Below are 26,161 nucleotides of genomic sequence, written 5' to 3'. Positions count from 1 at the left end.
CCCAGTTAAATACTGCATTTGCTTACTAATGCATTTTAACTTGTGCTCTAAATAAGACATAAAGAAATGAATTCATATGGTGCCATTTTTCAGAAAGACCTCAAAATATTCCCATGTCAACAAATGTATTAAACACTGTGTTTGGCAGTGGGTGTACAATGATGAAAAAAAAGTCACTTCCCCTGCCTTCAAGAAGCTTACAATTTAATGGAAGTATACAATATGTATAAAGATAAATATTCTATGATGTAAGCAGCGACGAGGTCAACGAAAGCTCCAAAGTGCCCTAGGAATATTTGAGGAGGGGGAAGAGAAGACTTTCAGGCAGCAGTTGAGGGAAAGAAAATCTCTCATAATGTAGCATTTCTAGGCTATGTGGTTTAGGTTCCTGGTTGGCCTTGTCTTCCTGCTAGATCTCATTTTTATTCACTGTTGTTAGGCTAAGCAACAGGAAGGGTCTTTCCCAAAGATTCAGGTTTGGGAGAGCCTGTGGCAAACCCCAGAGAGGCAACTTAGTACTGAGAAGAGGGAGCAATGAGCTGAGGTGATTGAAAACTGGGGGAGGGGGTATGAGATAACTGATGAATGGAGAGCTGAGAGGGTCAACTGAGGATTAGAAGCAAGGGACGAAGAGTACCAATGGACTTTCTGACTTTTTATAGCAAAGTTGGGGTTATTTGGAGTACAGGGACATTTAACAAGAAAATAAACAGTAGCTTATGGAACACTCAGTTGAGTTAGGAATGTTTTGGAACTTCAGCCTTTGTGGAAACAAGCCTAGTCTCTCATTAAATATTCCACTCAACATGAAATACTCTTAAGTGGGCCTCAAATAAGAGGAGAATGAAAGAGTCAAGTAAACAGTGGCAGGCTAAAAGGATACAACCAATTCATTGCCAGGATTTCAATAAGCAAAAGCAACTAATAATGTAATTCTGGAGGCCATGTCAGGTTTAGAATAATACTGGAAATGAGAAGCAGAATTTCCATCTGAATTTTGACAGCTGGTAGCAGGTATATTCAAAAGATGCAAGAATTTGGCTAAGAGTGTGTTTGAGGCTTATCCCAACAAAGACAATGGCATGGGTCTCAAAAAGCGGATGTCTAGGCTTCAATGAAGAGAAACGGTGAAATGGGATTCCACTTTCCAGGAAGAAGATGGGAAATCTCATTACCAAGGCCTGGTTCTCTTCCTACTTTTGAGAAAACTCCCTGGTGCTCAGTGGGGAACCAGATTGGGAGTGGAGTAAGCTGGCTACTGTAGGGCATGAACAAAGCAGCTGGCATGTCAGAAAGAACATTGGATCTGAAGTTAAAGGATCTGATTTTAAATCCTCCCTTAAATATCTGAGCAAGTCAATTCTCTGAGTCTAGGTTTCCTCATCTGTAAAATGGGAGGGGAGGGATTTGGACTAAATGGATTCTTCCAGCCCCAAATCTATGATCCCATGACTTCAAACATTCAAGGTTATGGGAATGACTTGAGGAAAAGGGGGACAATTAAAGGAGACTGAGAAGAAAAGAGGGGGAGGAAAAGAATACCAGTTTTAAAAAGTTATTTGTGAGGTGCAGTTTGGAAAAAAAAATTAAAACTAAGAGGGAAAATACAAAGGATTGGATAATGCAGTGATAAGAGCACCCAGCAGGGGTAGGACTACTTAGGCAAATTAGCATGGTGTTAATGAAATGGAATTTAGCAAACCCTGGTTCTTTGATTAGCAGATCTTATGCAGTAAGACAGGTTCAGACCTCTTGGAGAAAATGACAACCAGAAAATATTAGGTGAGTTTATACTTTCTAATCACTAATTAGTGTATCCATCCATGCACACAAAGTCACCACTACATACTGAAATTGTCTAATATACCAAGAGACGATGAGGCAAGAAGTACTCCGACTCTTGGCATCTGGAAATTAATATTGTCCTTGCCCAGAAAAGATGTCAGTAGATGAATTAAGGGAGTATAGAATGTCGGACTTCACCTGCAAATTCTTTGAAAGTGAGTAATGGAGGGGAAAATCTTAAGAGAAATAGAAGATATGAAAATAATTAAAAAATGTATTTTCAGCTACATGTGCAATTGCTTACCATAATGAAGTGGTGCTCTCTCTCTCTCTCTCTCTCTCTCTCTCTCTCTCTGTCTCACACACACACACACACACACACTCACACACACACACACACACACACACACACACACACACACACCACCTGCCCAAACTTCCTTCTACTTTTTGCTCCCTTTATTTCTAATAAAATTGTTCTCTCTCCATTTCATTACTACCCCTCACCCCCATCTCTCTCCATTTCCTGTTTATTGAGTGTAGATTTTCTACATTCCCTACTTCAGACCCATTTTCTTCCCAAAGGCCCTTTATCATGATTTCTTTTGGTTAGATTGCTGCTTTTGGTGCAGGGAGAGAGATTCTCTTTCCATGTAACATTACAAAGCTTATCAATCACTCCATATGGCTTCTATCACCAAAGTATCCCACTGCTTTGACCCATATACCATTTTAGCATGCAGGAAAATCAAATAATGTTAACAAATGCAGCCATGAGCCAGCTTTCTTCTTCTCTTTGATTCTGCGTTATAACTCCCTCCTGTTCCACCCTTCTGTATAACCTCTGCACTCCCCTTGGTTTACAATTACATTTATCTGGCAACCATAAGCCATGAGATGTTCCCATAAGCAAATTTTCCAGATAATTGGCTTATTTCTGTGTCAAAAACTTTTATTTTAACCCCTGCTCATGGAAATCTTTGTATCACATATTAGAATCCTAGAATCTGAAGGCACGTGCATTTTGCCTTTAAAATATTTTTATGATATTAAAAACACCAACTAAAAGGGATTCTTAACTTTTTTTTGTCATGGACCCCTTTGCCAGTCTGATGATAGACCTCTTCTCAGAAAAATATTTTTAAATTTATAAAATAAAATACTTAGAATTAAAAAGGAGACAAATTATATTAAAATACACTTACCAAAATATTTTTTAAAATAAGTTCGCAGACGTCAGTTTAAAAATCTCTGGACTAAAACAAGCACTTTCATATAAATAGTAGAAAAGACAAAGAAGATTGATCATGAACCTATGAAACTCTATTAGCACATATATTTTAGAAGAGTTTGAAAGGGGAAAAGTTCGTATGACAAATATAAATTCCCCTTTATATCATTACTTAGTCAGGGGTGGGGAACCTTCGGCCTTGAGGCCACATGTGGCCTTCTAGTTTCTTGGGTGTGGTCTTTTGACTGAGTCTGTTTTACAGAACAAGTCCTTTTATTAAGGGGAAGTTTAGAGTCAGTCAAAGGGCTGCACTTGAGGACCTAGAGGGCCACATGTGGCCTTAAGGCTGCAGGTTCCCCACCCTAGACCTAGGTTGTTAAAAATGTGTGTAAAATGAGAATAAATAGGAATTGAGCTAGGAGTCCTGCATAGGTATAGTTGTGTGGTTTTTCTACATTGGCTACACAGACTACCACTTCCCTTTTTCTTTGCTTCCTAGTTCCTAGATGTGTTCAATCTGGGTAGACAGTAGATAGAAAAGTGACCTCTGAATAAATAAGATGTTATAATGTCCTTTTCTCTGAATATCCATTACTCCCCAGGAATACATTAGAAATTCTTTAAGGACAGGGACTGTCATTTTCATCTTTGTATTGCTTCAGGTAGCCAGTGTCTCACCCATAGTATCATCTCAATAAATCTTTGTTAGCTCAAATGAGATAATATGTTTAAAGTGCTTCACAAATTTTAAAATGTGATATAAATGTCATTTATTATGTTTACTATTATTATTAGAGGAATGAATTCCATTTCCGCTAAGGGCATTTTTTTCCTCACGAAAAAGTACCAGAATTTATTATAACACCCCTCCCCATCCCCCAAAAAAACAAAAAGCAAATTTGAAAAAAATGGGGAAAATCCAGGGTCCTACACTCAGGCTAAACCTTTGGTAATGGAAATCATCAGGTCTTTGTGGTTGCTTCCATAGTCTGTAGGCAAACTTTTTCAAATCCTATGGAATATTCCAATGCACATGCATTCAATAAAGTATCTGAAATGCCAGTGGCCATAGTATTAACTACTTATTCCTTTCCAACATAATAACAACAAGGAACATCCTAATCTGGTTTATTATCAAGTTGATGCATCTTTCTTGGGAGGTTTTCTGGAGGATTTGCTTCAGCTCCAATATTAATTGCTATGTAGATGGAGGGCTCTCAGGGTGTACTAAAGTGAGTCAGGATAGGTTAGTGTTAGGATTTCTGGGGCAAGGCACCTTCTCTGAGCCTCCATTCCATAATGTAATCATAGATCACTGAGAGATTTGGAATGTATCTTAAGGGCATACCTGCCTGTTCCAGAAACAATCTGTGGAAATTCCTAAGTGAAGATGCTGTGATGTACCAGAAGGAAATGTAGACTTAAAATCAGAAGGTGAGGGTTTACCCTTTTTCAGCAACATTTATCAGCTGTGCGACCCTAGGCAAGTCACCTAACTTTTCAGAACCTCATTCTCCTCTTGTGCAGAAGTAGAATAAAAATATTTGCACTACCTAATTCTTACGGTTGTTGTAAGGAAACCACTCTGCAAGTTTGAAAGCACCATATAAAAGGGAGATATTATTAACCATATTCCACATAGCAATAACTACCATTTTTGGAGTACTTTAAGGTTTGCAAAGCACTTTTAAATGTTGTCTGATCCTCACAACAACTAGGTGATGTAGCTAGGTGGTGCAGTAGAGAAAGCACTGGATTTGGAGTTAGAAAAATCTGAGTTCAAATCCAACCTCAGGCACTTACTGTGTTATCCTGGGCAAGTCACTTAACCTGTTCCAGCCTTAGTTTTTTCAACTGTAAAATGGAGCTAATAATTAATATCTATCTGTCAGCATTGCTTCAAGGATCAAATATTTATAATAATATTTATATAAATATTTATTGATAATATTTATATAGAGCTTTGCACAGTGCCTGACACATAGTAGGTACTTAAATGCTTGTTTACCTTTTTGTGTTATTATTATCCTCATTTTACAAATGAGGAAACTGAGGCTGAGGCAGGTTAAGTCACTCTCCCAGAGTAATATAGCTAGTATGTGTCTGAGGTTGAATTTGAACTCTAGTTCTCCTGACCCTAAGTCCTATGCTTTATCCACAATGCACTACCTAGTGGCCCTATTCATATTGACATATTTTTTTGCTTTTTTTTGGAGGGGGGAAGGCTGGGCAATTGGGGTTAAGTGACTTGCTTAAGGTCACACAGCTAGTAAGTGTTAAGTGTCTGAGGCCGGATTTGAACTCAGGTCCTCCTGACTCCAGGGTTGGCTCTATTCACTGCTCCACCTAGCTGCCCCTCATATTGACATATTAATGTAAACCCCTGGGTCATACCAAGATTTGGGAGAGAGTAGGATAAGGGTCTGTAGGAATATAGCCTGAACGTTTCTCCCTTCTACTGAGAATTTAAACATATCGATGTTTGATAGTTACAAATATGAGTATATAACCCTTGGGTAACTGGGATGAAAGAATGTTACATTAGGCATTGGAAGCTAAGTAAAGGGAGGGAAGAGGAGGAGGATTTCTGCATAGCAGACTTAACATCTGAGAAGAGAATTCTAAATAAATCGCCTAGTTGGTGAGAGCAATGAGTATTTCTTCAAATCCTACTTCATTCCTTCTCCAAAATACTACAGCATTACAACTTTGCATAGTTTACATTAAAAGAGATTCATTCTTCTGGCATATGCTATGGAAGAGTGGAAAATGGTGGGTCGAGGTAAGAAGTGTCATAACCCACAGTTGTACAGGGCTGGCCCAACTTGGTGACATCTACCCATCACCACAGGTTATCTGTGCACCTGGAAACAGATTTCAGTTTACTCTCCTCTATCTTGTAAGGAAAGACTTATCCCCCCTATAGAGCAGACAGCAATACATTCACAGTTGAGGAACCACCTCTGTTGGTCTTAAGCGAGCTCCCCAGCTGTGCGAGGGACAGCAGGACAGCAATGAGACGGCAAAACAAGATTTACAGGAAGCCAAAGAAATCAAAACATGCACCATGAAAAGACAGCTATGAGAACTCTAAGTGACCCAAGCATCTAAATGCAAAACCTTCTTCTCCACCCTCTGCTTTCCTACTGTGAATCAACTCTGTAAAACAGATTAGAAAAAAAAATGACCCAACTACTAAATCAAGTTAGAATCTTCCTTTAAGCAAAACCCAATTTTTCCTCCCTTGAGATTTTCAAATCAAATCAACAATATTTATCAAGCAATTATTAGGAACTCGGCTCTGTGCTAGTTGCTTTGGGGAAGGGGGCGGTGAGGTAGAAAAGAAATAAAAAAGACATGACTTCTGATTTCAAGGACCTCTCAGTCTTTGGGGGGCTGCAAAATTGATATACACTGTGATCGCATGAACCCACTTTGACCCTTATCTGATACCTTTTTTTATTTTCCTTCCACCAACAAACCCTAGAATTTTGCCTGCTGTGATCTCCTGCTGATCTTTATCCCTGCCATCATCTTTCTTCTTAGGGCTGGACTCCCTGCCACTTCTGCAGGACAGGATATACCTTTTTTCTTCATTCTTCTTTGCCCTGTTCCTCAACTATAGCACATAAACCTTTAATGTACTTGTTAAAAAAAATTAACACAACAAGAAATAGACTGGGGTGGAAGAGAAGGGATGGGGGGGGGGAGTGGTGGTTAGAGTGTTTGCCAAGTTACAACAATAAATTCAAGGAGAAAGTTCACAAGTCACAGAGGTCTTAGGAGAGAATTGCTTGCCCTACATAATAGTCATGAGAAACTAAAAGTGACTATTTCGTAGTTCTTTTTTTGGAAAGGGAGTAGCCTGCAAACTTTACAGATGAATGAATTTGGCTTTTAATTCTTGGCAAAAACTAGACATGTTATTTCAGAAAATAGTTTGTAAATACCTAAGATGTTAGGTGGCAAACGGCAGTGACTCTTTTGTGACTTTTTGTATCCCCGATGTTTAGTATAATCCTAGCACACTAGTAGATACTTAATAAGTGTTTATTGATTAATTAAGAGAAATAATAGTAAGTGGTACAGTTTGAATATTTCCCCTAGACTGGGGGTGCTGTTGGTGTTATCTGTTAATTTGAGTGGAGGGGAAGTTACATCTTTATTTCAATATAATTGACTTCTTTTGTAAAACCTATGTTTTTTTATTTTATACATTTGAAAATATAGAAAGAGACAATAGGCTTCAAAAAAACTGCTAATGGGTTCCATGGCACAAAGAGGTTAAGAAACTTGTGTGTCCTTAAGCAAGTCACTAAATCTCTCTCAAGCTCTGTTTTATCATCTGTAAAATGGAAATAATAATAACACCTAAATCACAGGGCAGTTTTGAGGATCAAATGAGTTAATATAGGTAAAGTGTTTTACAACCCTTAAAGCCACCCTTAAGTAAAGGCTGGAGGTTATTATTTAGTTAATAATAATATTGTCATAATAGCATCATTGTCAAATAATGTCTGTCAAAATATGTCAACTGACATAATGCCAGTTATTATTTTTTATTTATCTTTTATATAGCTTGCTTTGTATATATTTGTTTGCATGCTCTCTCCCCTATTAGATTGTAAGCTCCTTGAAGGAAGGGACTGTCTTTTGCCTCTTTTTGTAGCTCTAGCACTTTGCATAGTGCCTGGAACACTGCAGGTGCTTAACAAATGTTTACTGATTAATTTACTAAAAATAATGCAATGTTTACATGATGAGAAGTCATATGATGCCTTGCTCCCCAGTGCTACTTCCAATCCTACCATCTGCTGCCATCATATGGCAACCTCTCTTCTCTTGAGAGTTAGTTACTTTATCCATCTGTATTGCTATATCCAGATGATCTTTGTTCCTGATGGTTGGCCACTAAGTTACTCTTTATACTTTCTAAAAATATAAGCATCTATCTCAGTCTTCCTCTCCAAGTTGCCCTCATATTTGTGGATTTCAAAATACATGTTGATGTCTCCCTAGAACACTCCAATCCTACAATCCATTGACCTCCTCCACTTCCTTCACCCAGCTATTCATTCTAGTTCGACCATCCAAATAGTGGTCACTATGTGGACCTCATCATCACTATTACCAAGTCACCTCTAGGATCTTGGGCAGGTAGGTGGCACAATGGATAGAGTGCTGGATGTGGAGTCAGGGAGACTTGAATTAAAACCTTGCCTCAGACACTAGCTGTTTGACTTTGGGCAAGTCATTTAATCTTTGTCAGTATCAAATTCTTTCCATTTAAAATGGGGATGATAATAGCACCTATCTCAGAGTTGCTGTGAAGATAAAATGAGATATTTGTTAAGCACTTTGCAAACCATGAAGTATTATATAAGTGCTATCATTATCATCAACAGCTTTGTTATTATCAACTATGAAATTATTTTCTCTGACTGTAATCTAGTCTCCTATCCCTCCCTCTTCCTCGATACCCTTAATTTTTGTTCTCATTGTAATTTCAGTCCATCCATCTCCCCCCCCCCCAATTCATCATGATGCTTTGCTGTGGCCCCATTTTCTTCTCTTCATAATCTGGGCCTCATAACTGATCAATTCACTGTCTTCTCCTCTTGAACCATCCTCTTGTCCCATCACTTTTCATGTCTATCCAATCCTAAAACTTTGACTACATTCTACTCCCCCATTCCCCCACATCCTCCTTCTCTGATCCTACCTCTTTGCTGTTGAATGCAACCATATGTCATACAACTATAGTATACCAATTGGGTCCCCTTACAAATTCATGCAATTTAACCTTAACTGGGTCCTCACTACTTCATGACAAAGCTTTCCTTTTCCATTATTCAAAATCACACTCCCCACAGCAACCATTCCAAACCTTCTTTTCTCTCCTCAAGTCCCTTAACCCACCTCTATTCTTTTAGCAGATGAATTCACCTTCTTCTTTACTGAGAAAATTAAGACCTTCTGTCATGAGACCTCTCATTTCCCTTACTCTATATCTCAGAGTTCTATATGTTCTTCAATGCTCTCCATTGCTCCAGTCCCTGAGGAAGAGATAATTCTTTTCTTTGATCCCATCCCCTCCTACCTCTTCCTGGGGATCAATCCTTCCTTCTATTTCTCTCATCTCCAATCTTTGCTTCTATCTAATGGCTTCATCCCAGGTCTTTCCAGTGCTTAAAAAAACCTTCATTTCATCCTATCATCCCATTATTATCAACCTTTCACTTCCAAGTTCCTAGAGTAATCTATTTAAACCAGAGATTGTTAGCCAATTTTTTTTGTCTGGGGAAGACCTCTTCTCAGGTTGTTATTAAATGCATAAAATAAAGCATGTAAGATTACAAAAGAAACTAGTCATGTTGAAATAGTTATTAAGATTTTGTTTTAATAAGTTCATAGACTTCAGGCTCAGAACCCCTGATTTAAACTAATTCCATGGCCTCATCACTTAGTCATTTCTCCAGCCTCTATGATTTGGCATCTAACCCAGTCCTGAAATAAAAGAGTTCTCTTAAAGTGCTCCCCTTACCATAATCTATGAAATGATAAAATTGCCTTTTTTCAGTCCTTATCCTACTTATTTTCTTTCTAACTTTTCACAGTGGAAGCTACCCCCTCCTCCTGGACTCACTCAAGTCTGTGACATTGCTCTCTCTAATTTCTTTTCCTTTTTGTCTGATTAATCCTATTCACGTTCATCCCCCATCTACCATATTCTTTGTGTGAGTGCCTCTGAAGGCTCTGGCCTGTTTCTTTTGTACTTTCTCCCTTGGTAATTTCATCAGTTCTCCAGGGTTTAATTATTATCTCTTTGCAAGTGATCTCCAGATCTACATATCCTTACCTAATCTCCATTATGAACCATAACTAAATACTCCAAACCTCTGTTTTTTTTTACCTATTCCTCTAGTCCAAGCTAAGTCTCCATTTTTGCCCTTCATTCCACAGGCTTCCATCTACACCAAGACCTAGAACCACTGGCATTGATCTTATATTTTCTCTCATTTCCTCAGCCTTTCTTATTGACTGCCCCTTAATGCCTTTCCTAGCAGCTAGGTGGTGTAGTGGATAGAGTTCCAGGTCTGGAGTCATGAAGACTCATCTTTCTAAATTCAAATCTGGCCTCAGACACTTACTAGTTGTGTGACCCTGATCAAATCACTTAACCCTGTCTGCCCCAGTTTTTTCGTCTGTAAAATGAACTGGAGAAGGAAATGCCAAACTACTCCATTATCTTTGCCAAGGAAATCCCAATGGGATCACAAAGAGTCAGAAAGGACTGAAAAATGACTAACTGAGAGTACTGGACCTGGAGTCAGGAAGACCTGAATTTGAATTGATTGGCTATCTGGCTCTGAATGTCACTTACTCAGCATTTGCCTCAGTTTCCTCCTCTGTAAACTGAGGATAATAATAGCATCTACCTCCCAGGGTTGTTGTGAGGATTAAGTAAGATAATTAATACTGCAAAATACTTTGTAAACCTTAAAAATACATATACACATATATGTTGATGTGTGTGTGCACATATATAAATGCTAGTGGTTATTTTTAGAATTAACTATAAATATAGGTCTCCCTTATTCTAAAAACAAAAACAGAACACCTTCCCTTCATCCTGATAATATGGCACATTATCAACATTTCTCTTTTTGTTTTCTCTTCTGCACTGTCAAGCTTCTATAAAAAAAAATGTGTATATATTTGAAGTCTCTACTTTCTCACTACCCACTTATACCCATACACTTATAGTCCACACCAGTCTACTAAACTTATCCCTCCAACGTTCCAGTCTCCAAATCTAATGGATTCGGAGTTACATATTCATAGATCTGAAGATGGAAGGCTTTTCAGAAGTCAGCTAAAGAGGCCAATCCCCTCACTTTACAAATAAAGAAAGAAGCCCAGAGGTTAACTGACATGTCCAAGGTAGTAACTATTAGAAATGGGATCTGGACCATTCTCTGCAGTCAGGAAAATGTAACTTGGCTCTGTGGTACCTTACTTAAGGGCCTGTTGAGATGAAGATCCTCAAAGCTTTATTTGGTCTACATTTACATCATCTTTAGTCTAACAACTGAGATTTTCCACAATCAAATCATTTCACTTTTTGCTCCTTTACATATTTTTTTTGTTGTTGTTTAGTCATTTTTGGTCATGTCTGATTCTTTATGACCCCATTGGGGTTTTCTTGGCAGAGATGATAGAGTGGTTTGCCCTTTCCTTCTCCAGCTCATTTTACAGAGGAGGAACTGAAGCAAACAGAGCAGGTTACTTGCCCAGGGTGACACAGCCAGTAAGTGTCTGAGGTTGGATCTGAACTCAGGAAGAAGAGTCTTGTCTGTCTCAGCTAGCCACCATTCCAGTCAAACCGAAATACTAGCCTTCTCCAATTCTTTGGCACGCTCCTGTCTTTTTCATTTTCTGTTTCCCATGCTTGGAATGCTTTATCTCCACATTTCCCACTGTGGACATCTTTCTTTTCTTCCAAAGGCCAGCTCAGATACTACCTTTTCAATGAATGGTCCCTTATTTCTCCTCACCCTACCCCCATTTCACCAGTAGAAGGTGATCTTTACCCCTCTCAAATTTTTCATTCTATATTGTCTGAAACCTCTGTTTTGAAGCTGAATGAGCTTATGAGGGTTATTCTACCTAAAGCTCCTTTGGAAACTTCTAGAAATCTAAAAAATGATAAAAACAACAACATGTCCTTGGAGCCCCCTACAAGTTTTAAGGGAAACTCTGGGCATGTACTCCATAGAATCATCCCTACAGGTCAATTTAGCCTCTGCTGTACTCTCATCTTACTCTCCCTTTTAGGAAACTTGTTTGTGTAGACTGTGAGGTCTCTGACAGCAGGGGCAATATAATTTCATCTTTCTGCCTCAACCCCCAGCATGGTGCCTTAAGCACTGTAAGCACTTCATAAATGTTTGGTGAATTGAATACATATGACCAGAAAATTTCCTTCTCTCCATTCATATGAGCGTTGTTTACCATGAAACACGAAATAAGAAAAAAACAATTTCCAGTTCGTCTTTGGTGTGGTCTTTTCAAATTCTACCACCATAGAAGTATCCCATTTAGCATCTATTATTGCACAAAAAGCCTTCACAAATACTAAAGCCACTTCCTCCTCCTCTTCCTCTTACTAATTGCTAACATTTATATATTGCATTAAGGTTTACAAAGGGTTTCAGCTCATTTTTATCTTCTTCAAAACTCTGGGAGGGGAAGTACTATTATTATGCCAGTTTTACAGATGAGGAAACTGAGGCAGGCAGAGGTTCAATAACTTGTCTAGGGTTGCATAGTTATAAAGTATTTAAGGTGAGATTTGAACTCAGCTCTTCTTGACCCTGGGTTGAGTGCTCTATCCACTATGCTACCTTTTTGCTGCATAGGGATGCAATTCATAATATAATAGAAATACTATTGGACTGGGTATCAGGAGATCTGTTTTCTAGCCTGACATTTGCCCGCAACTACCTCTGTGACCTCTGGATCTCAGTTTCCTTTTAGGTTACTTCTAGCTAATAATAATAATAATATAAAAATTGCATTTATATAGTACCTACCAGGGACTATGTTAAGCATTTTTAATAACAACAAGAACAATAATTTTAGCTAGCATTTACCTATTGTCTACTACACCCCAGGCCCTGTACCAAGTGCTTTACAAGTATTATCTCATTAGATCTGCAAAACAACCCTGGGAGATAGGTGCTATTCTTGTCCCCATTTTACAGCTGAGGAAAGTGAAGCAAACAGAAGTTAAGTGGCTTGCCCAAGGTCACACAACTAGTATCTGAGGTCAGATTTCAACCCAGGACTTGCTAAGTCCAGACCTAGCATTCTATCCTCTGCACCAGCTGGCTGCCTCACTCTCTGGTCATTTTGATGTAGTCATTCAGTCGTTTTTCAGTCTCATCTGACTCTTCATGACCCCATTTGGGGTTTTCTTGGCAAAGATACTAGAGTAGTTTGCCATTTCTTTCTCCAGCTCATTTTACAGATGAGGAAACTGAAGCAAAGTGACTTGCCCAGGGTCACACAGTTAATAAGTGTCTGAAGCTGGATGGATTCAGGAAAATGAGTTTACCTGACTCCAGGCTTAGTTGCCCAATGATGGGTCCTATGATTTCCATAGCATCATAGATTTAGAGTTAGAAGGGACTTAGTAGTCCTCCCTCCTCATTTTAGAGATAGGGAAATGGAGGCCCCAGAGAGACTGACTTACTTTACACAAGATAATAAAGTTGACAGTGGCTGAGCCAGGATTCAAACTCAAGTCCTGTAAATCCAAATCCAACATCCATTCCACTGTGCAAAGGGGCAGGGTTTCTATTTTTTCATTTGCTCTGCAGTGTATGTAGCATTGTGACCCACGTGGATATTTTTGTTTTTGTGTGGTTCCATGGGTTCATAGGACACCTATGTAGAAATGACTTCCCGAAAGGCTGATCAGCCTATAGTCTATAACTTGTTGTCTCAGACATCTGGTTGGGTGCTAAGAGGTGAAGTGATTCATCCATGGTCACATACATAGCATATGTATCAGAAGCAAGACTTGAGTCTTTTTTTTACTTCAAGGAAACCCCTAATCTACTAGACACTGTTATTTCTTAGGCAGTGCTTAAATTTTCTCCTGAGATTCCAGCTGATAAGCAGAACCTCTGTCTCCCAAAGTGTCTCTGTAGGCAGGAGTGTTCCATCAGGATAAACCTGAGGAAGAAATTCCTAGCCACCAATTTATTATTTAGAGAATTGAGCTGAAACCTTGCAATATGAATTTAGCATCTTGCAGACAGGTGCTATATAGATTCAAAGCAGCACTGTTTATTCTTGGGATTACTTAACTATTATATAATTTTTATTTTTCCCACAAGAAATCAAGTCTCTTGCCCAATTAAATCATATATTTTTCTAGGAGACTATGGACAGACATCTCTGTATAAAGCTCTAACCCTCTGAAAAGCTAAAATCTAGACTAACTGTAAGTAGCTGGAGCCCATCTTGAGCTCCCTTTCTCTGAATTTCTAAAAATACTATCTGTACCATTTGCCCTATACAGCAAAGCCTTGGCACTCAGGAAAGGAAATCTTCAAGAACTAGTAAAAGGGGAGCTCCTTTTTAGGGAACTCCTACTAGAATATCAAAATCCCTTGAATACTGTACTTTGTTATATTAATCACTAAGAGGAAGATGGAGGAGGTGAGATTCAACTAAAAACTCTTCTTTCTCTTCCCTACACTAAGAGTGAAGGGAAGACACTGGGATGAACTGGATTATGAGTCATATTAGCTTCAAGAACAGGAAAAAAGGCTGAATTAAAGTGAGAGTTGATAGTCTTTCAGTTTCTTCCTGTCATTTTAAGTCAGGTTTGAGCAATACAAAGGTTTTCAGCATCACACCAACTGCTAAGGGTTCTAAGAACCACAGGTAAATGTGACAATTTCTTTATTCTCTAACGCTCCCATTTGATCTCCTGTTTCCTACCTGTAACTCACCACCCCACCCCTAAATACACAGTACCTTCTCACAGCCCTCCAGCTGTACAAAGTCTAGCCCTTCTCCCAAGCTGTTCCTTAATTCAAAATCTTTCCTCCTACCAGCCAGTCCAATCAAAAGTCCCTTACACTTACTTTCTGGCTGTAGGTCTCTGGGAGATATTGGTCTGGTTAGAATAATTCACACTAAATTGTGAGTGATGCTTAAGAGGGCATTGGCAGTGGTTTAGAATGAATTTGTAACCTAAATGCATTTCTAATGAGTAGAATGTAGAGGAAAAAAGACATTTTGATTATATAAGGAGTCTGTGCTCCTTACCTACTGGGGTTCCCCATGCCTCACAGCTTCACCTTCACAAGCAGAGTTCCCTAAAAGCCAAGGATGAATGAGCAGAAGAAAATGCCAATTGTGAATCTACTAATGCAGAATGCACCCACCATTGCATCATATTTGTTACCTGACTATTTCAGGTACGCTTGTCTTCTCTTCCTGAGTATATATTGTAATAAACTTCTGGAGGGTAGAAAGTATAGTTTTTCATAACTTCTGTGTTTATCTCAATACCAAGCACAGAACAATAGACCTAGTAGACCGTCACTAAATACTTGCTAACTGAATGCATTGCTATACATTTTAGCATTCAAGATAGTGAATCAATTTTTCTTTCTTTGTGGAACCTCTGAGAGACTAAATACTTGAAGCAATTACTGAACTACATTTTCCCTCCTTTTCTCCTGCCCTCTCCATCTAACTGTTCCCCTCTCTCTTGATGGCCTGTGCTCCCCCCTCCTTCACTCTCTGGGTTTCTGTTCTTTTTTTCCTCACTTGTGTTCCCAGATGACAATCTGGCTCCCAGTGTGTTCACCAGACAGGCTTCCTACAGAAAGTTGAAAGCAATTTTAAACTCAACTTCTGAGAACATGTCATTACCTTGAAGATAGGACACCACAGGGTAATAAAGATCATACCAAGCCTTAAGGATTGAAGTTATAATGGGGCTTAGACTTCTCTGGTAGAAAGGAAACTTTGAGATGACCTTACTGATGATTTCAGGATTCTCAAAAAGATCAATAAAGCTGACAGCTACATTTTTCAACTGCTGAGGAAAAGTACACTAAAAATAAAATAAAATAAAAGCAAAAAGGGTATAATCACCAGAGTTATCTAGCCCAAGGGATGATACAGCAATATCCCCATTATTAGCATTCAGTACCTACAGTGCAATTAGATATATTAATCAATGTCAGGAGGCAGGGGCAGCTTTATCATCTGGAAACTGGGAGAGCAGAGAAGTCACTGCCAGTTTAGGGAACAGAACTCAGGGCCAGATCTTCCTGGCACTGGAAGAATGGGTCCCTCAGCACTCAGCTCTCCTAACAGACATAACAACTCCTATTTTCAATCCAAAGATGGCAGCACTAAATAAATAGTTTATACAGGCACTCACAAGCTTATGTACTAAAGATTTAATTTGTTTATTCCTCTAATAGTGCTCAATGTGGCTAGAGAGAAGCAAGGTATCTGAATCCTAGTTCTGCCAATCTTTTATCTGATTGACCCTGAACCAATTACAGAACTTTTTTGGATGTCAGTAGCCTCATCTGTAAAATTAGATTGTGGGACTATGTGGATCCCACAGCTCCTTTTAAATGCAAACCTAAGATATCAAGATTCCAAATGCAGACTCTTTCCCACTATATCACACCCTCTCTAATATAAATGAATAAATTATACCCATTATCCAAGTTCAAATCCAGATTCTCTGTATGGCCATGAATACCAGTCATCTCATCTTTCTCAGTGTCAGTTTCCTCATCTGTAAAGTGAGCTAGAGAAAGAAATGGCAAACCACTCCAGTATCTTTGCCAAGAAAACCCTAAATGGGGTCATGAAGAGTCAGACAAGACTGAAAATGACTCAACAACAACAATAACTTCCTGACTCGATGCCCAATAGTCTATCCACTGCCTTCCCTAGCTGCTCTATTAAGCTAAATCTAACATTTCTCACTTAAACAGCCGTTCTGTGATTCCACTATTAATGAAGAGCTGCTGCTACAGTCAAAACATTTGTGTGAGAGTTTTGGAGTAGTGAGTGAGAGGGCATGGAATTGCCTAATTTCTCTTTATCCCCCACTCTGATTTTCCCCTTCTCAGAGAAAGACAAAACAACAAACGAAAACAGTAACACAAATAGGGGAATCACCTAGGTCATCTAAAAAGGTATGAATTCATCTCATGAGCTTTACAAAGGAGAGAGGGGAGTAGGGGAAAAGAGAAAATATTCATTTCCACCAGACCACGCATTGAGAGGTGGCAAATGTGATTGCCTCTCCCATGTTGCAGCACCACTGTAGGATGTATAAGAGGGCTACCCTTTTCCTCTGGGCAAAGTTGAGGAGCTCCCAAGAGTTCCAGCTCACTAATGAGCTATCAGTGAGTCCCTCTCATCAATGGGGTGATTTACACTAAATCTGTCCCAATGTGGTCTGGCCCCAGAACTCATTATCTCTAATAGTTCACTAGTTCTCTTTGTATTCTGGAATAAAAGAACTCAAAGGGACCTCTGGAAGCCATCTAGTTTATCCCCTCCCCTTAAGGCACTGATGTTACTGTGCAGAGCATATCCAATCTCTTCTCTCCCTTTATCCCTCCTAGATTATGTCAAAAAAAAAAAAAGGAGATTAAGGGAAGCTTATTTTAATAATAATGCATTCTATTTGTATAGTCCCTTTCTTCCAGGCAACTTGTCTTCCTAAATGTCTCTTCATAAATGTTGTAACAACTCTGCAGAGACAGCAGCATAACAATAACTGTCTCCATTGATCATATGAGGAAAAGGAAAGGGAGAAGGGCTGGGTGACAACCCTAGCCAGTCAACTAGAGAATGAGAAGTTAAGACATGTGGAGAACTTGGGTTGGCTACTTCCCAGTCTACCCAGAAAACCAAATTATTTCTTCCTTATTCTAATTATTCCTTGGAGTTACTTTCATAAATACTATTAGAAGTTTCTAGAGATTTTGAAGATAATATGCTTTAAAGGAAAAAAAAATAACAACAGGACAGCACTGCGGGATATTGGGTGGGGGAGGTGAGCCAAGTAAGAGGCATGAGGAATGAATGGGATGTAGTTACAGTGAGCTCTTTACCTGCAAACATACTATTTTTTTGTAGCACTTTGCATTATGTACATGCATATATACATACATATACATATGCATGCATGCATGCATATAAATCATGTTTTATATTGTATCATCCTGATTTGTCTTTTCCCTTCCAGTAGACTATAACCTGAGGGTAGTTCTGAAATGCTGTCATTTCTCCCCCTCTTTTTTGTACTCAGCATAGTGCTTTTTGGATACTTATTATTATTATTTTTAAAAACTGAATCGGGGCGGCCAGGTAGCACAGCGAGTAAGAGCACCGGCCCCAGAGTCAGGATGACCTGGGATCGAATCCGAGTTCAGACACTTAGCACCTACCCAGAAACACCTGGCCGTGTAACCTTGAGCAAGTTAACCCTGATTGCTTTAAAAAAAATTAATCAAAGTTACATTCTCTCTAAGGGCTTAAGCTGTATTTCCTTTTTTATACCACCAAGTGTTTATTTAATTTCCTCTGATGGAGGAAGCCTTCTTTCTAATATTGCCTCTTCAATTTTTTCTTTGTTTTGTTTTGGTTAGTAAATCAGGACTTTGCATTTGTGGGACCTCAGGAAATCCACTTAACCATCCTGGGCCTCTTTTTTCTAATTTGTAAAATGAGAATATCTTTCTAATGTCCCTCCCATCTTTGAATCTATATATTTTGATTATCCAAGAAAACTCACTTTTGGCAGATAGAAAAAGGGAAGTGGTAGTTATCAAAGAACACTGAAACATTACAGGATCAACCGTCCCCATCTCTGCCCTAGAGATTGCTTGCTTTTTCAGCTCCTGTCCCTCTCCATACTTTATTGCCTTGTCTTTCAATTAACTTGGTTTTCATTATCCTGAGCATAAAGGAAAACAGGTGGATTATCCACTCAACAATTATTTCCATGCATATGGAAGCTAACATTGCTGCATACTAACAAAGAGCTTATGTTCCTATCATTCCATCTGAGGCAATCAGTTATTTCTACTACTGATGCTTAGATCAAGGTACAACAAGGGGAACATGGGATTTTATGCCATAAAAGGAGGAAATGTAGCATCAAACAATATAAATTAATAGATGTTGGGGTTAGTCTTCGTCCTATGTTAAAAGACAGCATCAAAGAGTTAATGGAATGAGTTAAGAAATGGAATTAGGAAACCTGAATTTGAACCTCTTCTCTTAAACTTATTAGTTGTATGACTTTGGGAAAGTCACATAAACTTTCTGCCTCTCAGTCTGTTTCTTCATTTTTAAAAGAGTGGCAATACCTAATTCAGAGGATTTCTGTGAGGAAAGACTTGTTTCTTTTAGGACTGGGAGACTTAAGCATATTTTTAGGCAGATGGAGGCCAGGGGAGAAGGAGAGCACAAAGATATCTGGGGGGAAGGGGGATGACTCCCTGATTTAGGCCTCAGAGAAGACTGGAGTGAATGACACCAAGTGCCCAGATGGAGGGGTCAGTCTTAGACATAACTAGATACACTAGTGCTCAGTATAGTATCTGACATAGAGGAGGTGCTTAATAAAGGCTTTTTGACTCACTTGCTCTTCTTTTTCTGGAAGGAGCTAAATATCTTTGTAGAAATGAAGATAAAATAGAGCTTTTAATATGTTTTACATGATTTCACATGTATAAAAGATGTATTGCTTGCCTTCTCAATACAGGGGAGGGTCTAGTAAGAGAGAGAAAATATGGCACTGAAATTTTAAAAATCAATGTAAACATTTTTTAAAATTAAGGAAAATAGGACTCTTCCCTGAATCCTTCCTCTATCACATAACCATAAGGAAAATAGCTGAATAATTAACCATAGCCTGCTCTGAGACGACAAGGCTGCAATGACAGAGGAAAAATGAAGGGGTCAAAAAGATTGTGAATCAAACCTATTCCTATGTCTATGTGGAAGCACCTAAAAACCTGGCTTTTAAAGTGGTTGAATTTCTATGATTACTATGAGACATGTGACTCTTCTCTGCCCTACTTCATCTAGGGTCATCCCTCTTCCTTTAAAATTTTTTATGAATGCCTTCTGTTTTGACATCATAGACAGAAATGACATCATTTCTGGAAATAGACCTTTCCACCTACCCCCTACATGAGCCTTCCCTTTTTACAGAGAAAAACAGCTAAGCAAAACCACTTCAGACAATGTATACCATGTTCAAAATGTACAGTCCCTTACCTCTCAAATGAAAGAAGTATACTACCTCATCCCTTCTCTAAGCTCAACATTGTTCATTATAATTACACTACATTCAAGCTTTTCCCCAAGTGCCCCTGCCTAGTATTCAAATAGTAAAGTAATGTTCTTTGCCAGGTATGCACCCTTATGGAAAGAAGCATAATGAATTACATTATCTTTCCCTGTTGGACAAGCACCTATGATGTTTCTAAGTAATCCAAGATTGGCCTGCTTTTCTGATATCGGATCAATGAATAACTTGCAATGAAAATTTATAACTGCTTTAAAGAACACAACAAAATGTTATGCTGCTATCTGAGGTAAAGGAAATTCATATGGAATTAAACAATTCGATATTTATTATGAACTTATTAGGTGTAAAGCAATGTGCTATGTGTTGGGGTATAAAGATGAAAAACAGCAAGGACCTATATAGTTTATAATTTAATAGAAAAGACTGAAGATCTTATTTCCAGCAAGTATGAAGAGGAAGCAAATTTTGCAATAGCCTAGAATAAAATTCAAAGTCTGGTTTTCTGTCATGGCCCAAGTGACTGTAATCTATTCTCAAAGTGCAGGTTGGTCTTTCATTACTAGAGATTAAGGTAAAGGAGCTTAAGAAATACCTCTTAATTCTCTAAGTTATCAGGAAAAAATGAAGTTTTCCTAAAAAACCAATAAATAAACAAAAAAATTTACCCAAAAGCTTCCATGTAAATTCAAAGAAATAAAAAATAACTGAACACACAGCTCCTGATTTGTGCTGGGAGGTTAGAAAGTGGAAGAATATCATGCCAATGAGGCAAGAGAGATGAATCACTGAGAACTTAGAATTGGAGATTTCATTTTCTTCTTAAAAAGCAGGGAGTTGGACAGCCTGAAGAGAAAACAGCTATTTTCCTCCATGTAATGATGGTGTGTCTACTTTGGTAAGAGAGTGTCCAGAGTAGGTGAAAAGAAGAAATAAACAGTAGTGGTTAATTATGGATTAATGCCCCTGTTGATTGGGGTATTGCTATCATTCAGTTGTTTTCAATTTTGTTTGTCCCTTTGTGACCCCATTTGGGGTTTTCTTGGCAAAGATAATGGTGTGGTTTTCCTTTTCCTTCTCCAGCTCATTTTATAGATGAGAAAACAGAGGCAAACAGGGTTAAGTGACTTGTCCAGGGTCATAAAACTATGAAGTATCTGAGACCAGATTTAAATTCATGAAGATGAATCCTCCTGATTCCAAGTCCAGTGCTCTATGGACTATGTCACTTAGCTGGCAAAGTAGTGAGGTAGTGTTTTGTTGGCCAGATGAGAAAAACACAGAAATTCTTCTTTCTAGGCAATATGTCTTGCATGCATTGGTGAACTGGATAGTAAAACATAGGCCAAAATGATATTGCCAGAAGAAATAGAAAAACTTTGCTAAATATAATGAAATCTTAAACTGACAACCTTAGGAACATGGGTGGTGATCTCACCATCTCTGCTTTAGAAAAGGCAGATCTGGGAAATGAATATCAGGTTAAGAAAATACTTTCTGCTAAGGGGATTTGGATTTCTCGACCATGGCTTAAAATATAATAAATGATAGGTTCTTTGAAAAGGATGGAGTATATCTAATATGGGTTGATAAAAACATATTTACTTAGAATCTTGCAAATCTAATCAAAATAACTTTATATTGAAAGGAGAGAGGAAGAATATATATGTATGCACACATATGTACATATATGTACGTGCATATAAATATATACATATATGTAGATCAGAGAGAGACAGAGACATACTTGTGTACATATATACATGAATACATAAATACACACACATATCTTACACAAATCCCATGTTAGATACCATAGAAAGAACTATATTATAGGAAGAAGAATAGCAATAGAGACAGCACCTGGTAATATACTGTAGATGAAACCCAAGAAATAAAAGTAGCAATAAAAGCCACTGCCTTAGATACCAATATAAAGTATACAAAGTATGGGTAACAAGCAATGTTACCTACAGATCTTAACCCAAATATGTTAACTTGATTTCATAGATACTGCTCACTCAGTGGGATTACCCATAGAGGAATATTGTCTAAGAAGGGTCTGACTTATTTCAAAAAAAGAAAGAAAGAATAACTAAAAAAGGGAAGGGGTGAAGTATCATTGTATATTAAGAAGATATACTGGGGCAGCTAGGTGGTGCAGGAAATAGAGCACCAGCCCTGGAGTCAGGAGGACCTGAGTTCAAATCCAGCCTCAGACACTTAACACACACACACACACACACACACACACACACACACACAAACTAGCTATGTGACCTTGGCCAAGTCACTTAACCCCAATTGCCCTACAAAAAAAGGGCAAAAATAAAAAAAATAAAAAAAGAAGAAGATATACTAATGTGCAAAAATCCAGGAAGGGGAATGGGGGAAGTATGGAGAAGATGGATGAAGATGGCAATATCAGAAATGCTATCATCAATGTGTGCTACAGACCACCTGGGGAGATAAAACAACTAGATGAACAGTTTGAAAAATAGATCATAAGTCTGGAATGAAGGGATGCAATAAAAGTTTTTCAAAAAGTAGAAAAAAACAACACAATGAACATCAATTTTGATTATATTATCACCAATAAGGAGAAACTAGTTATGATAGAAAAATACATAGCTTGGGTGTGCAGTGACCACTACATTCTAGAACTTGTATGGAGAAGAGGAAAACTGGGCAAAGCCTGATGTGTTCTCTAGATTTGGGGAAATCAGATTTCTGAGTATTCATAGAAAAAATAGGTAAAATATATTAGATTAGAATTAGAAGTACTGAAGTATGAAATTCTGAAGTTATCAAGCGAAATGGAATGAAAGTCAACTCTAACTCCAAAGAGAAGAAAAAGGAAGAGTTGTTTCAAGAGATAGATATGGTTAAAAATGAAATTCATCAACCAGCTTAGACTAAAAATGTCAGGTATGGAAAATAGAAACAAAGTCAGGCTATATGGGATGGGTTCAAAAGAATACCATGGACCTATAAGAATGGCCTCAGAAAAAATGAAGTTTAGAGTTAACTGAGGCTGGAATGGAAAACTAGGTGCAAAAAAAAGCTTGTTTATTTTTTTTAAATCTAAACTAGGGAGAAGGGGCAGTGTTGTATAGTGGCCAGAGTAACATATATATATATTATATATATATATGCATATATATATATATATATATATATATAATCAGGAAAAGTTGGATATAAGATCTTCCTTTGATATTTACTAGCTATATAATTGTGTCAAAGTCATTTAAATACTTCAGGCACATTTTATCATCTTTAAAATGAGGATAACAATACTTATAAAAAATGGAAATGTGTGTATATGTCAATGTTTTTGGAGGTTAAAATGAAATAGTGAATACTAATATCCTTTTCAAACTTTAAAGAGTGACATGAAGATCAATTATTTTAATCATCATTAAGGCATAGAGTGTTGGTAAGGGTGGATGGGTCAATGATAAGAGAGGTTGGAGAGGTGAAGATAGTGAGTTATCTAACTCATTTTGTTTCTGTTTTCATTGCCAAGAACTAAGACCTTTGAATTGTAAAGGATGAAACAAAAACATTTAATATGGAGTAAAAACACAACAGAAGTTGGAAAATAGCAAGGCAGTACCTAGTTTCTTCATATGAATTCAAGTTACAGGCCTAGGGGAACCGTTTCCTTTAGTACTGACAGAAATGGTGAATGTTATTCCTGAGCTATCATCAGTAAGTTTTAAAAAAAATTTGAACTACAATTAACACAGAACTAGAAAAAGGCAAATGTTGTCCTTTATTTATAAGTGGAAGGAGGGAAAGAAAAAAGGAAGGAGGAAGGAAGGAAGGAGAGAAGGAAGGAAAGAAGGAAGGAAAGAAAAGAGCAGGGAAGGAAGGAAACAAATATTTATTAAGCACCTACTATGTGCTAGTTCCTGTGATATTCACTTTATAAATATTATCTTATTGATTCTCACAACAACTCCAGGAAGTGGGTGCTATTATTATTCCCATGTTACAGTTGAGGAAATGGAGAGAGATGGTGATTAAATGATTTGCCTAGGGTCACATAGCATCTCAGGTTAGATTTAAACTCAGGGCTTCCTGACTCCAACCTAGTGCTCTATCCATGGTGCCACCTAGCTGCCTCTAGGCAGAGGGGAAAAGATGGATTGTATAAGCTATAGGCCAGTCAGTTTGTCTTTGATACCTGGAAAAATTCTGGAGAGGATTAAAGGGATGATTTGTGACCATCTAATAGGAAACAGTCATCACCAAGAGACAAAGTGGTTTCATAAAGAATAAGTTATACCAGAATAACCACTTTTCCTCTTTTGACAGGATTACTAGACTAACACAGTAGATCAAGTGAACGATGTAGATACAGTTAGCCTTGATTTTAATGAAGCTTCTGAAAAAGTTTCTTATACTATCTGTCTTCACATGATGGAGAGTTGTGGATACTATATAGATGACAGGATAGTCAGTCAGGTGGATATGAAACTGCTTAAATGGCTGCACAAAGTAAAGACGATAATGTCAACTTAGAAGGTTTCCAGGGATCTGCTTGGTCCTGTGATTTTAAATATTTTTATCAATGACTTGTTGAAGGGTATAGATGGCATGTTTATCAGATCTGCAGATGTAAAAAAACTAGGAAGGGGGCAGCCAGGTAGCACAGTGAGTAAGACCACCTGCTCCAGTGTCGGGATGACCTGGGGGTTCAAATCCAGGCTCAGACACTTAGCACCTACCCAGAAACACCTGGCCGTGTAACCTTGAGCAAGTTACTTAACCCCAATTGCTCAGGGGTGGCCAGGTGGCTCAGCAAGTAAGAGCACTTGCCCCCAATGTCGGGATGACCTGGAGGATTGAATCCAGGCTACCCACACCCAGAAATAACTGGCCGTGTAACCTTGAACAAGTTACTTAACCCTAATTGCTTAAAAAAAAAACAAACAAACTAGGAAGGATGATAATCCCTATTGCCCAATAGGGTCAGGATTCAAAAAGAGCTTCATGGGATTAAATATTGGGCCAAATCTAATAATATGAAATTAAATAAGAATAAATATAATTATGAACAAATATAAATATAAAATAAGGAAAAATGTAAAATCTAGCACTTCGATTCAAAAAATTTTATTTTATAAGTACAAGATGGGGGAGATTAGTTAGAAAATGATCTGCGTCTTTTAGTTGTCTGTATGTGATATGTGATGTAACAAACAAAAAGCAAATGTGATCTTACACTGCATTGGGAGACACTGAATATTTTGAATTTCACATTTTTTGATTACACATTTTGTTTCGTATATGACCTCATAATGAATGAAAACTTGGCCTGAAATTAATTAAAGAATTAACATTATTTGGAAGTGTTTTGGAGACTACTAAATATTAGGGCCAAAGAACTTGTCTTGGCTCAAGTGGTGTGATCCACAGCCTCTATGAACTCTAAAATCCTTTCAACTACTCAACCTTATAACTCAAATTCTGTGATGTGAATGCCAATAGAGAGGAATTCCTGGAAATTTCCAAAAGTGCTTAGCACAGTATCTAGAATATAGAAGGTGCTTAATAAATGTTTATGGATTGGTTAATTATTTGAAAGTACCAAACATATAAATGAACATTTAAAATTGTGAATCTAACAGCTAATTTGAAATATATTTAAATTCTATTTGGGATTTACTGGAATCAACATAATAGTATCATAAAAATTAATCGCATTAACTAATTTCATCCTGCATAAATCTGTAAAGCAAAAACAGTTTAAACTAAATATAATATCAGATTTTTGTTTGAAAATAAAGGCCAAAAAATTCATTGACTTGCCTTGCTAAACAAAATAGTCACCATGAAGAAATCCAAGAGGAAACTCTCAGAGAGATTTTTGCAGTCAAACTGGAAAAAGATGACAGTGAAGCTCAAGGTAACAAAGTGATGAACAGGATTACAGAAGGAGGTACGTAACAGTTTCATGCCAGCGACTGTTATCAGAAAAATATCACAGCTGTTGAAGAGGGAGAAAAGAAAGAAAAAAATGATCAATGATATTGTCGTGCAAAGAATAACTAGGTAAGCACAGGTAAGCACTTCGGGGGCAGATATTCCTCATTTTGCTCCTCATCTAAAAGAAGACACATATGAAACAGCAGGTAAGCTCACAGGAAAATTCACATTGTGAAGAAGTTCCACAGATTCACTGGCCCAAACTCAGAAATAGTCTTATCTATGAGAGAGAGAGAGAGAGAGAGAGAGAGAGAGAGAGAGAG

The 26,161-nt window shown here is 37.8% G+C and overlaps 1 protein-coding gene across 1 annotated transcript in view; it reads right to left on the bottom strand.

Annotated features, from left to right (window-relative positions):
• The window catches only part of PCNX2 (pecanex 2), a 395,419-nt gene that overhangs the window by 136,226 nt on the left and 233,032 nt on the right, over positions 1 to 26,161 (bottom strand). Inside the window, exon 21 of the mRNA XM_069064863.1 lies at positions 25,722 to 25,899. Within this exon, the coding sequence (XP_068920964.1) occupies positions 25,722 to 25,899 (178 nt within the window). The remainder of the gene's footprint in view (positions 1 to 25,721; positions 25,900 to 26,161) is intronic.

The sequence above is a fragment of the Petaurus breviceps genome, unplaced genomic scaffold (assembly GCF_028583685.1).
Source record: "Petaurus breviceps papuanus isolate PSGF00001 unplaced genomic scaffold, PetGlider_PUasm1.0 90650, whole genome shotgun sequence".
Lineage (NCBI taxonomy): Eukaryota > Metazoa > Chordata > Mammalia > Diprotodontia > Petauridae > Petaurus > Petaurus breviceps.
The sequence above is the reverse complement of the archived record's forward strand: the minus strand, read 5'-3'. Positions and strand labels throughout refer to the sequence as shown.